The sequence below is a fragment of the Ruditapes philippinarum genome, unplaced genomic scaffold, assembly GCF_026571515.1.
Source record: "Ruditapes philippinarum isolate M1 unplaced genomic scaffold, ASM2657151v2 ctg3272_1_1_1_1, whole genome shotgun sequence".
Taxonomy (NCBI): Eukaryota; Metazoa; Mollusca; class Bivalvia; order Venerida; family Veneridae; genus Ruditapes; species Ruditapes philippinarum.
In genome coordinates this window covers 93,446-106,345 of record NW_026857958.1, presented here as the reverse complement: position 1 = coordinate 106,345, position 12,900 = coordinate 93,446, and the positions used below count along the sequence as shown (strand labels likewise).

Here is a 12,900-nt window from a genome sequence, read left to right as displayed (position 1 = left end):
TTGAAGTAAAAGGGCGTCAAAGTGTAAAGAGTATGCCTAAACACTTAACAATAGGCGAATATTTTTTTAAATAATGTACATTTTTAACTCAGCGTTGCAGCTTTCTATCGGCATATTTTCATATATTAATACTTTAGCGGCACAAAATAATACTGTATCAATACATTCATATGTGTATAATTTTTCACAAAGCTGCAATAACACCACATACTCTTGTGAAAATGTGTCATATTTCGCTCTCAATGCGTTCCGCCATCTCTCATTCTGTCCACCTTTATCCGATGTGCAATTCCGCGCATGCGCGCGACGAGAGTTTAAGCTAAACGTTAGTGTCCAATCCTTGTAATATAAATCCGTGATGCTCATGACTACATGTTCTTCAATTTTGTATAAAAGTAAATGTGAAATGTGATTGCATACCAGTTGTTGCTTATTTATTTTCTAAAACATACTTGTTACACCATATTAGCTATGTACCAAATGAATGAATATCACTACACCTTAACTACACCTTAACTACACCTTACAGGTGTCACTATGTATATCAAGCACTGTCCAATTATCTTAATCTCTCACAATGAAGGTGTTGATAGGATTAAAATACCTGAAAAGGGTGTTAAATTTACAAACACTTCAGATAACATAAAATGCACTTAAAATATCAAACACATTCTTTTAATTTTATTTTCTCTTTTTATAGATGATTTTGAACTTTTTTTTTACAACAAGACGTCAAATGTGGTTTAGAAATTAATGAAATTCTACTGATTTTAATGTTATTCACAGATGATATGGCTATACTTGGAAATTCACCAGATGAAATATGTAAAAGTTTAAATTTATTATGGTAATATTGTGATAGATGGGGCCTTGAAGTTAACATTGATAAAACAAAATTTATAATTTTTAGAAAAAGAGGAGGGTTATTGCCTTCCGAGGATTTTTTTTACAAAGGCCATAAGTTACATGTTGTAAATGATTTTAACTATTTAGGAACTGTTTTCAATTATAAAGGCAATTTTGCACTCAACCAAGAACAACTTGTTGGCAAAGCATTGAAAGCTCTTAATGTGTTGTTAATAAAATGTAATAAATATAGACTGAAACCCAAATTGCTTTGTCAACTATTTGATTCATTTGTAGGTTCAATATTAAACTATGTGTCTGAAATTTGGGGCTACGGCAAATCTAAAGAAATAGAAAGGGTGCATTTGAAATTTTGTAAAAAGATCTTAAAGAGTAAAGATGTTAATATAAGAATGTCTTGTGCAGCTGTACATGTATATGGAGAGTTAGCACGTTATCTATTCATTATATATATAAAGACATGTTAAAATTCTGAAATTCTGGTTATTCTTAAGGAAGTTTATAATATAAGTCTAAATGATTGTAATAATAGTAAAACAAACTGTGTAACAAAAGTTAAGAAATTGTTAAACTATAATAAATGGTTTTAATTATATCTGGAATAACCCAGAGTCTGTTGATGTAAATCTGTATTTATACCTATGTTTAAACAGAGGCTTATAGACACTTTTGTCCAAACCTGGCATGTTGATAAGGAAAACAATAACGTTTTAGATTTGTATACAAATATTAAACACAATTTTACATATGAACTGTACCTAGACATTTTGCCAAGCAATTTGAGATTTTTAGCTCACCTGACCACGAAGTGGTCAAGGTGAGGTATAGTGATGGGGCTATGTCCGGCGTCCGTCGTCGTGCGTCGTCAACAATTGGGTTGTTAACAGTCTAGCAGTCACAGTTTTGATTGGATCATCATCAAACTTTGTAGAAAATTTGTCTCAATGAAATACAGATCGAGTTCGAAGATGGGTTATCTCGGGTCAAAAACTAGGTCACAGGAGCTAAAAATAGAAAAAGCTTGTTAACACTCTAGAGGCTGCAGTTTCCATCCAAATATTCTGGAAATTTGTCAGGAAGGTTGTTTTAATGATATCTAGGTCAAGTTCGAAGATGGATCATCTCCGATCAAAAACTAGGTCACAGGAGCTAAAAATAGAAAAAGCTTGTTAACACTCTAGTGGCTGCAGTTTTCATCCAAATATTCTGGAAATTTGTCAGGAAAGTTGTTTTGATGATTTCTAGGTCAAGTTTGAAGATGGGTCATCTCCGGTCAAAAACTAGGTCACAGGAGCTAAAAATAGAAAAAGCTTGTTAACACTCTAGAGGCTGCAGTTTTCATCCAAATATTCTTGAAATTTGTCAGGAAGGTTGTTTTAATAATATCTAGGTCAAGTTTGAAGATGGGTCATGTCCGGTAAAAAACTAGGTCACAGGAGCTAAAAATAGAAAAAGCTTGTTAACACTCTAGGGGCTGCAGTTTTCATTCAAATATTCTGGAAATTTGTCAGGAAGGTTGTTTAGATGATATCTAAATTGAGTTCGAAGATGGGTCATCTCCGGTCAAAAACTAGGTCACAGGAGCTAAAAATAGAAAAAGCTTGTTAACACTCTAGTGGCTGCAGTTTTCATCCAAATATTCTGGAAATTTGTCAAGAAGGTTGTTTTGATGATATCTAAGTCAAGTTCGAAGATGGGTCATCTCCGGTCAAAAACTAGGTCACAGGAGCTAAAAATAGAAAAGCTTGTTAACACATTAGGGGCTGCAGTTTTCATCCAAATATTCTGGAAATTTGTCAGGAAGGTTGTTTTGATGATTTTTAGGTCAAGTTCGAATATGGGTCATCTCCGGTCAAAAACTAGGTCACAGGAGCTAAAAATAGAAAAAGCTTGTAAACACTCTAGTGGCTGCAGTATTGATTCAATTATTCTGGAAATTTGTCAGGAAGGTTGTTTTGATGATTTCTGGGTCAAGTTCGAAGATGGGTCATCTCAGGTCAAAAACTAGAAATGTGTCCATAGGACACGGATGCCCCCACACGCCACTGTTCTGTCAATCTTATGACTCTAGGTCAAATATTTTTTGGACTACATGTGCCACAAGGTGAAAACTAAAAATCAACAAAGGGCCATAATTCTGTTAAATTTGGTCGCAGCAAAAATTCCTTCCTTTACTACCATCTACACATTAAGGTTGTTAATCCCTGGAAGTTTAAGCAAAATCTGCCATCCGGTTTAAGAGGAGTTGCGTTCACAAAATTTCTACATAGTATATAATGAAAAAATCAACAAAGGGCCATAATTCTGTTAAATTTGGTTGGAGCAAAAATTCCTTACTTTACTGCCATCTACACATTAAGGTTGTTCATCCCTGGAAGTTTAAGCAAAATCTGCCATCCGGTTTAAGAGGAGTTGTGTTCACAAAATTTCTACATAGTATATAGTGAAAAAATCAACAAAGGGCCATAATTCTGTTAAATTTGGTCGCAGCAAAAATTCCTTCCTTTACTACCATCTACACCTTAAGGTTGTTCATCCCTGTATGTTTAAGCAAAATCTGCCATCCGGTTTAAGAGGAGTTGCGTTCACAAGATTTCGGGACATACGGACGGACGGACAAGTGCAACGCTATATGCTCCCACATTGTGGGGGCATAACTAGGTCACAGGAGCTAAAAACAGAAAAAAGCTTGTTTACACTCTAGTGGCTGCAGTTTTGATTCAAATATTCTGGAAATTTATCAGGAAGGTTGTTTTGATAATTTCTGGGTCAAGTGCTAAGATTGGTCATGTCCGGTCAAAAACTAGGTCACAGGAGCTAAAAATTGAAAAATCTTTTTAACACTCTAGTGGCTGCAGTTTTGATCCAAATTTCCTGGAAATTGGTCAGGAAGGTTGTTTTGATGATTTCTAGGTCAAGTTTGAATATGGGTCGTGTCCGGTCAAAAATTAGGTCACATTGCCCAAATTTGGAAAAATCTTTATAACACACTAGAGGTCACATGTTTGACTCAGTTGTCATCAAACTTGGCCATGCTGCTTGTTTAAGACATTGCTTGGATGCGGTTGTGTCAGGGGAGCGATCCAGGGCTATCATGGCCCTCTTGTTTATTAGTAAAATCAGAATGTCTTCTCATCCTTTACTTATTCATACTGGCAGGTTTGGAAATAATAGGTTACCTAGGAATGGTTACGTTATTGCGTTTATTGTAACATGCACGATCTGGAAGATGAATATCATTTTATTATCATTTGTCCATATAATGTTGAGCCTAGAAAAACATACATTAAACCTTATTACTACGTTAGACCTATTATTCATAAGTTTTTAGATCTTTTAAATTCAACAAACAAGCTACTTTTGAAAAATCCAGCTTTGTATATTAAACATGCATTATCTCTTAGAACTACATTTACTTACAATTAATTGTAGTTCATCCTCATATGATAATTGATATGTAATCACTAATGTAAATATGTTATTTCACTGTGACAATTATGCATATTGTATATATTTGTATATGTGATGATGTACTTATTGTACAAGTCATGAATAAAATTGTTGTTCTGTTCTGTTCTTTTAATAATCTTCGTTAAGAAATATTATTAGATTAAGTCAAAACTAAAATGATAACTAACAAATAAAAATTGTGGGAGAACTGTCTGCATATTTCAAATTTGGGAGAGAACCGTCAGGGGAGAAAACGGTTTGGGAGAGAACCGTCAGGGAGAGGAACTGGTAAGGGAGAGAATAGTCTGTCATTCCATGCAGGGTATTCCCGTTATTTTGCGAATTTAAGAAGGTAAACCATTCTTTTTGTTGTTGATTTTCTTGACCAAAACAATGAGAAACACAGGGCTGTATGCCAGAAATCTAGAAGGTGGACATGTATTTTAATTTTTTAATTGTTTGCTGTGATACATGTATATGTTAAATATGAAATGCATTTATTTCAGGTGCCTGATTACAGAATTAATTGTGCCGCAGTTAGTTGTTTGCAGAGAAGCCTTGAAAAGTGTGTATTGCCCACTTTACAGTGAAAAATAGATTGAACTGGACGAAAATGATAAACGGCTGGAAAATTGCCAGGGGCCAGAAACTGCTAGGAAACCAGTAGGCCTACCGAAATCAAGTTGATTGATTTCGGTATTGTAACCTACCGATGTTTTGTAGTTTGGAACAAATTGCTTTGGAACAAATTGCTTGTATACCTACCACTTTTAATGTGGAGTGATACCATAGGCAGCGCAAATTAGGAAGAGCTGTTAATGGAATAAAACTATGGCTTATCATTGTAATATTATTGCTGATGGTGATTCATCGGAACAGTTTGAAATTTTATCATTCGTTCATTTTTTAGAAAGACAAATAAATGGATGGGGTTATAAATGTTATATCCCAGACAGAGACTTTCTATCAAGAATGTCATTTTTTGAACAACATATGAAAATGCATTCAGAGAATAAAGTAACTTTTGTAGCTATAACATCAACGAATATTAGCGAAAACTTTAAATACATGATTCAAATGTTATTTAATTACCAACCCTACTCATCTCATTCAGACATAAAAAGGCCTACACTTGTACCGGTGTATTTAAATATTGACCATTCGAATCACCCAGTTTTAGATGTGATTAAAGGTGTCAGAATATATGGATCAAGGATAGACGAGTGGCAGGACTCATTTTTAAATAGCAGAGCTTTTCTTCAACTGAGAGACGTAAGTTTTATACTTGTCACATATAAGTCTTGAACTACTTTTAACATATTCTCCCAGCCAATTTTGCCATTTTTGAAAAAAAAAACAGGACAACCATCAAACTGGGATGGCCTAGTCAAATATATTGGCATGCAAAAGCTAGATTCTGGGATATGATTGTTCTGAGACAGAATCAAACTTCTAGAAGGAAGATCTATACTGCCCATGGATAGGCAAAATAGCACAATAGCCAGTATTTTAAAAACATTGACATTGAAAATTTGGACATTGACATTGAAAATTTGGATGTCAAGAGTGCAAAACCTGACCTCTGATTTGCTTTTTTGCATAATTATGCCCCTATTTCGACTTAGAAATTCTTGGTTAAGTTTTTGCGTGCAAGCTGGTATCTCCATAACTACTGAAGGGAATGGATTGAAACTTCACATACTTGTTCTCTGTGATTATCTAACATGATTGGCTCAAGTCCCATAACTCTGATTTGCTTTTTTGAATAATAAAAAACCCCTTTTTCGACTTAGAAATTCTTGGTTAAGTTTTTGCATGCAAGCTGGTATCTCCATAACTACTGAAGGGAATGGATTGAAACTTCACACACTTATTCTCTGTGATTATCTAACATGATTGGCATAAGTCCCATAACTCTGATTGTTTTTTTGTGTGCATAATTATGCACCTTTTTTGACTTAGAAATTCTAGGTAAAGTTTTTGCTTGTAAGCTGGTATCTCCATAACTACTGAAGCGTTTGTGCCTGTTTCGGAACAATTTTATGCATTCATTATAATAAAGCAGTGATTAACTCGATAAAACATCTTAATAACAAGCCTTTGTACCTTTTCGGACAATTTTATGTATTCATATTGATAAGCATAATTATACTCAATGAAATACACTTGTGACAACTTTTTGAATAGTCAAGCATTACTGTCCTCCGACAGTTCTTGTTTTATTATGCTCCCCGAAATTTTTTTGTGTCCAGTCTGTATCTTTAGAACCGGCAGAAGGAAAATGAAAATACATGGCAGAATTCTTAACTATAATAGAAGTTGTGCTGAGCGAAGGTTTGACCTTTCTCAGGTCAAGGTCAAGATCACACTTAGTCATTTTGATTCAGTTTCAAAATTTTTTGTTCGCTCAGTATCTTTTGAACTGATTGAAATAAATTAAAACCTTTTGGCAGAAATATTACTTACAATCTAACTGCCCATGTGACCATGTGTGTAAAGCGACTTTTGTCTCATGTGACCACTTATAATTCCCCTGATCATTTTCTCTCTATATCTTTAATATATTTAGCGACTTGCTCAACGCCACCAGCAACCACTAATTAGTCAGCTAATTGAGATCAATCTTTTCATCAGTCAACCATTTTTACCTGTCAAGTAATTATGTTTTTAGAGAATGCCGCCTCATAATGCCACAAGTGTCAACAATCAAAATACAATATATAAATGTGTGAAAAACTGTATTTCCCAAACCATTTTAGTGTATGCAAATCAACTTAAGTATATGCGTGATGTGTATTATCCAATAATATTGATTAAACAATGCGAAGCTCCGCCCCTACTGAGATTGTGTATACGCTTCACTTGTTGATATTTAGACTGCATTGAATTGACCTTGAACTTGATCAGCAATTACATGAATCGTTACAATTAGATGTAGTTTGTTTATTTCAAATGAAAAAATGCACAACAGAAAACATCTTCACTTATAAGGGTTTTCGTGTTGGAGACAAGAAAAACAAGGGAGAAGTTAAAAATTTCTGGAAAATGTCAAACATGTACATAATTGATCAAAACTGTTTGTCAATTATATCAGAAAGTTATATTTTACATTAGCATCCATTTAGATTTTCGGAGCGTTCTAATTATTCAACATTCATATTAATGAAGTTGAAACATTCCCACCTCAAAAGAAAGATGTCATATTATAAATTTTGACTTTTTATGCCCCAACAAAGTGGGAGCATATAGCGTTGCACTTGTCCGTTTGTCTGTCCGTCTGTCTGTACGTCTGTCCGTCCGTATGTCCCGAAATCTTGTGAACGCAACTCCTCTTAAACCGGATGGCAGATTTTGCTTAAACATACAGGGATGAACAACCTTAATGTGTAGATGGTAGTAAAGGAAGGAATTTTTGCTGCGACCAAATTTAACAGAATTATGGCCCTTTGTTAATTTTTTCACTATACACTATGTAGAAATTTTGTGAACGCAACTCCTCTTTAACCGGATGGCAGATTTTGCTTAAACTTACAGGGAAGAACAACCTTAATGTGAAGATGGTACTAAAGGAAGGAATTTTTGCTGCGACCAAATTTAACAGAATTATGGCCCTTTGTTGAATTTTTCACTATATACTACCCGGGTGTAGATTTTCCAAGGTTTTTGGCTCAAAACCTTGGAAAAAAACCTCGGAGTATTGGAACAAGAAAATGCAAAACTTTGCTATTAAAAAAACCTTGGAAAAATAGGGAGAGGGTGAAAAACCTTGTAAAAAATTTCCGAGTTTTTATTTAAAAAAACCTCGTAAAAAGTATGACCTCGGAGTATTGGAACGATTTCCAAGGATTTCAGAATAAAAACCTCGTAAAATAATTTCCGAGGATTTTTTTAGAAAACCTTGGAAAATGAGTGACCTCGGAGTATTGGAACAATTTCCAAGGATTTTTAAAGTGTTTCCGTGGTTTTTTTTCCAAGGTTTTTAAATGAAAACCTCGGAAAGTTTCTCACAACTGGGAATACTGTTATATTTTCGAGGATTCTTACTTAAGGGCATCAGAGAATTTTCCAAGGTTTATTTGAGCAAAAACCTTGGAAATTTCTAGAATATCCATGGAAAATAAGAAAATATAACATCCAATGAAATATTCTGAAAAGAGCAATTATATTGTCCTTTTAAGGAATTAAGAAAATTCTTTATAATAATACAGAGCAAAAAATGATCACATGACTCACTGAAACATTTAATGTCAGTGTGAAGTAAATAGTAATGCACTACAAATGAAAAGTTAAGTTAGTTATAGTCTTTAATGGTAAATATTACAATCAATGTTCAGTTATAATTTTTTGGTATCCGGCTATATTTTAATGTATTCAAATATCTATCTTTTGAATTCCTGTTCACTCTCCATGATTTTAAAGTGTCCCTTAGTTTTTCCCTCACCATCACAGGGGTCACATGTGGAAAATGCTCCAGGATACAATTCCTGAAATAAATAAAGTAAATATTTAATAAAGTACAGCCATTGAAAAAAGTTAGAAAAACAATTATATAAAATCACCACTGGGCGCTTCCCTCTCCATGTGGTCAGGATCAAAGACTTCAAACTACTTACCTTACAACATTGTATTTTTGACTCCTGAAGCCAGGATGGGCTTCTTCCCTCTGAGGGAGCTATCCAGCCCAGGATTAAGGAACACCTGTGGTTATACTCGGGACAGTTCAGTATGTGTTAGCAATCAGAATTACATCATTTAATTTCTTTTTTATTAATCAATAAAAAAAATGATACGTTCCTTAAACGTTTCCATAGACAAAAATATCAGTTCACTGTTGATATATAATTGTTTAAAAAAATCAGCACTTTTGTGAAAAGAAATACATCTTTTGAGTGATCCAAAACTACTTGAATGACAAGTTGTTTAAGACCTTTGCTTAAAATGAAGGCTTTAATATTTTCAAATGACCTTTTCTGTAGTTACTTTTAAATGTTTGTCTACTGTTTTGAAATAGTGAATTTAATTTTTTTCATGTTGATTTCTATTTTTTCTTCATCAGTACTTTAAGTGTTAGGATTTCAAGAAAACTTTGGTAAGCAGTGTGACAATTCTGCGATGTTAAGAAAAGAAACTATCTGTCACTATTATTTTAGATTATGTCATACTGGATGTTACAACCTAAAGCACTCCAAAAATATTGCAAAAAATAACGCTGAGGTGATTCCGATTGCCTACACTAATTGTATCTGTCTGCTCAAAGTGACATCTGCATCAATAAAGCTGGAGAGTCATCATGTAACATTAACAGCATTCCAACAAAGTATCAATAAAAAGATCAGTTACAGAAACCTTCATTCATTCAAATTTTAAATTGAAACTTTCAAAACCTAGTTTTAAAACAAAAACTTACTGTAGTATATTCCTTGAAGCCTTTCCTGGTCTACAGTTGGCTTCCTTAATCACTTGACTTTGAAGGTGCCAATGCCAATGACATTCCATTATATTCCTCTGCTTTATACTATGATAAAACACAGCAAAGCTGGATAGTTTGGAACAGTCCTGCAAACTTGCTTACTAGCTGACTCTGTAATTAAAAATTTGTAGATTCAAATAATAGATGAAAGATGAAAGTTTATAAATAATGTCACTCTTGTTCAATACAATCATATACAAACATAGCATTTATACTCATAAAATATCCTCTGAACAATTGTATTTAAACTAGCTTACATTTAGGTTAAAAATATAGATCTAAAATAGTTTGTATTTAATACTTATTTGAAAAAAAAACAACAACAGATTGTATGCATAAATGTATCTAAAATTATTTACCTGAACATTTTAACTATCTTGTTTCTTTTGTTTATCTTCCTGTCCCAGGTCATTGATCTTTAGGTTCAATTACAACAACCAAACATTTCCTGAATCTTGTCACACTTAGATAAATGTTTTTTTTGAAAATTCCAAAATATGCTCCCTAACATTAATAAAACAAGATATCTCCATAATTGCTTTAAATAAATCCAGGTTTGCACTATTTCCAACTATAACCACTTGACCCATTAATGTCTGAGATTCAAATTTTTCAACAGTATAACTGAAGGGGCAATCATAATGTGAAACAGGGGTGATCCCAAAATATCAAAGCCATCATCATTTTTTTTTGACATTTATTGAAGGTACAAATATATCAAATGATAAATAAAAGTAAAACTTGAAAATTATAATAAGTTCTTGAAAGAGAATCACAGTTGCAGTGTCATTTTAGACTGTTTTGGATTGTATAAAATCCCAGACTCCCCCTGAATAATCACATGGAACAATCTGGTCTATCCCAGAATGCTCAATGAGAAGATTGATCATGCATTGATAAAGGGAACCACCTGGGGTGCCATTAGTTTTATCTGATCAGTGTGTTATATTCTGTGTGTGAAATCTTAGTGGATGCAGTATTTATTTATCCTAATTATAAGAAATTAACAAGCATACTGGTTATTATATTTCCGACATTCAATTGTACATAATTATATTTAAAGGACAATTAATAACTATTTATGTTTATTGTACACATAATTAATGGCAGAGTAAATTGTAATCTGAATGTATGTCACAGACTTGCTTAGTAGAATATACTATTTTATATGGCATAAAACATATATTAAAGATTAATAGCATTCTTATTTCAGTGTTGCTTACAGGCTGTCAAGAAACCCTAAGTTAAGTCTATATATAGAAAGAAACTGCAGGAAAAATACTGATGTATTTGGAAACAAATAGACATAAACACTGATTGTTTCTTTTTCTATAATTATAAGTTTTGCTCTTTTATCTATTCTTAAAAATGGAGAAGATATCTAGTAACAATAATTATAAATAATAAAAAAAAATATGAAAATAAAAAAAATAAAATTTTCAAGTCTTTCTGATCATCAGTTATTTGAATAATCTTTATCTTATTTTGATTAGTTACAATACCTTTATAGCCATTAATAAAAGGTATTTTATGGCAACAAGGAATTTACATTGTATTTAACTTTTCCATGTTTTCACACTTAAATTTTTTTAATTGATTCCTCCCCAAAAAATGGCTTACAAATTTATTGAAAAAGAAGTTGGCCATTGACAATGTCCATACTAAAAATTGATTCCCTGGACCAAATCTCTCCTTTCCATGCTGCTGGACAATTGTTTGCTCTGACCATGGATTAAAAAATATCCATTGGCAATCTACAGTCGGGTTGTTATCTTAGTTTGCTTTAACTGTTGATTATTGCTTTTGATGCCCATTATAAGTTAAATCATGATTATGTCTTAACATTTTCCGAGATGAAATTTAGTTAAGTTCAATTATCCGAGGTCATTTCCAAGCTAAATATTGGCAAAGTGTTTCCAACAAATTTTACGTAAATTTTCTAAGTTCTTTTCTGAGCAAAAAAATGACAAAGTTCTTATTTCCAAGCTTTTTCCGAGCTGATTTTTGGCAGAGTGTTTAATTCCGAGGTAGTTTCCAAGGTTTTTTTTATTTCCAAGGATTTTTATACAAAAACCTTGGATAAAGTTTCCAAGGTTTTAAAAAAAACCTCGGAATTAAAAAAAAACCTTGTAAAACTGGTTTATTTCCAAGGTTTTTGAAGCAGTTTCCATGGTTTTTTTCATAAACCTCGGAAAATCTACACCCGGGTATGTAGAAATTTTGTGACCGCAACTCCTCTTAAACCGGATTGCAGATTTTGCTTAAACTTCCAAGGATGAACAACCGTAATGTGTAGATGGTAGTAAAGGAAGGATTTTTTGCTGCGACCAAATTAAACAGAATTATGGCCTTTTGTTGATTTTTAGTTTTCAACTTGTGGCACATGTAGTCCAGAAAAATATTTGAGTCATAAGATTGACAGAACAGTGGCGTGTGGGGGCATCCGTGTCCTATGGACACATTTCTAGTTTATAATGCTTTGTCTTAAAGCTACATTAAATTAATTTCTTAAAAACAGAAATAGCGACATTTCATTAGTAAATTTTGTTTCATATCGACTCCAGATCTTATTATGGTGTCAAAGCAACCAAAATGAGTTTCATAAGCATAAACATCTGCGACCTCATTGTGGCGAAATCGGAATTTGCATGAGAAACTCCGCCTTCGGGTCATCCGTGCATCAACATTAAATCAACAAACATGGTTATAAGTAGCAGTCCTAATATAACGGTATATTAACGCTTTGTAACGGTTGTTTTCATACAAATTTAATTTTTTTATGAGATGATTACTAATTCCTGAACGCCATGCCAAGTGCACCGTGAAGCTAAAACGGTTAAAGTGTGTATGCACATGAAAATCTCGTATTTGCTGTGTTCTGTATAGCAACTATAACACTGTGACGTAGCACATACATGAACTGATTATGGTCTTCATTTGCATGTTAAAATTCGTATACGAACTTTAGTGTTACCGAGGGCTTTTCCGTTTAAAATCGTAATTTATGAACAATATTTGATGAGATTTACAACAATACTGTTAAAAAGGTGAATAAAACAGTAGAATGCTTGGTTTTAAGGACGACGGCAAAATATTTTTACATATTTATTTAA

General features: G+C 33.1%; 1 protein-coding gene and 1 long non-coding RNA gene across 2 annotated transcripts in view; one reads left to right on the top strand and one right to left on the bottom strand.

Moving 5' to 3' along the window:
* Positions 1–12,900, top strand: part of LOC132751612 (uncharacterized) — an 82,294-nt gene that overhangs the window by 17,636 nt on the left and 51,758 nt on the right. Inside the window, exon 2 of the mRNA XM_060741799.1 lies at positions 4,824–5,589. Within this exon, the coding sequence (XP_060597782.1) occupies positions 5,149–5,589 (441 nt within the window). The 5' untranslated portion in view covers positions 4,824–5,148. The remainder of the gene's footprint in view (positions 1–4,823; positions 5,590–12,900) is intronic.
* Positions 8,604–10,597, bottom strand: LOC132751616 (uncharacterized). Its single transcript, XR_009628706.1, has 3 exons — positions 10,147–10,597; positions 9,725–9,898; positions 8,604–8,801 (listed from the first exon to the last, which is right to left on the bottom strand). It is a non-coding gene; the product is annotated as an uncharacterized LOC132751616 (long non-coding RNA).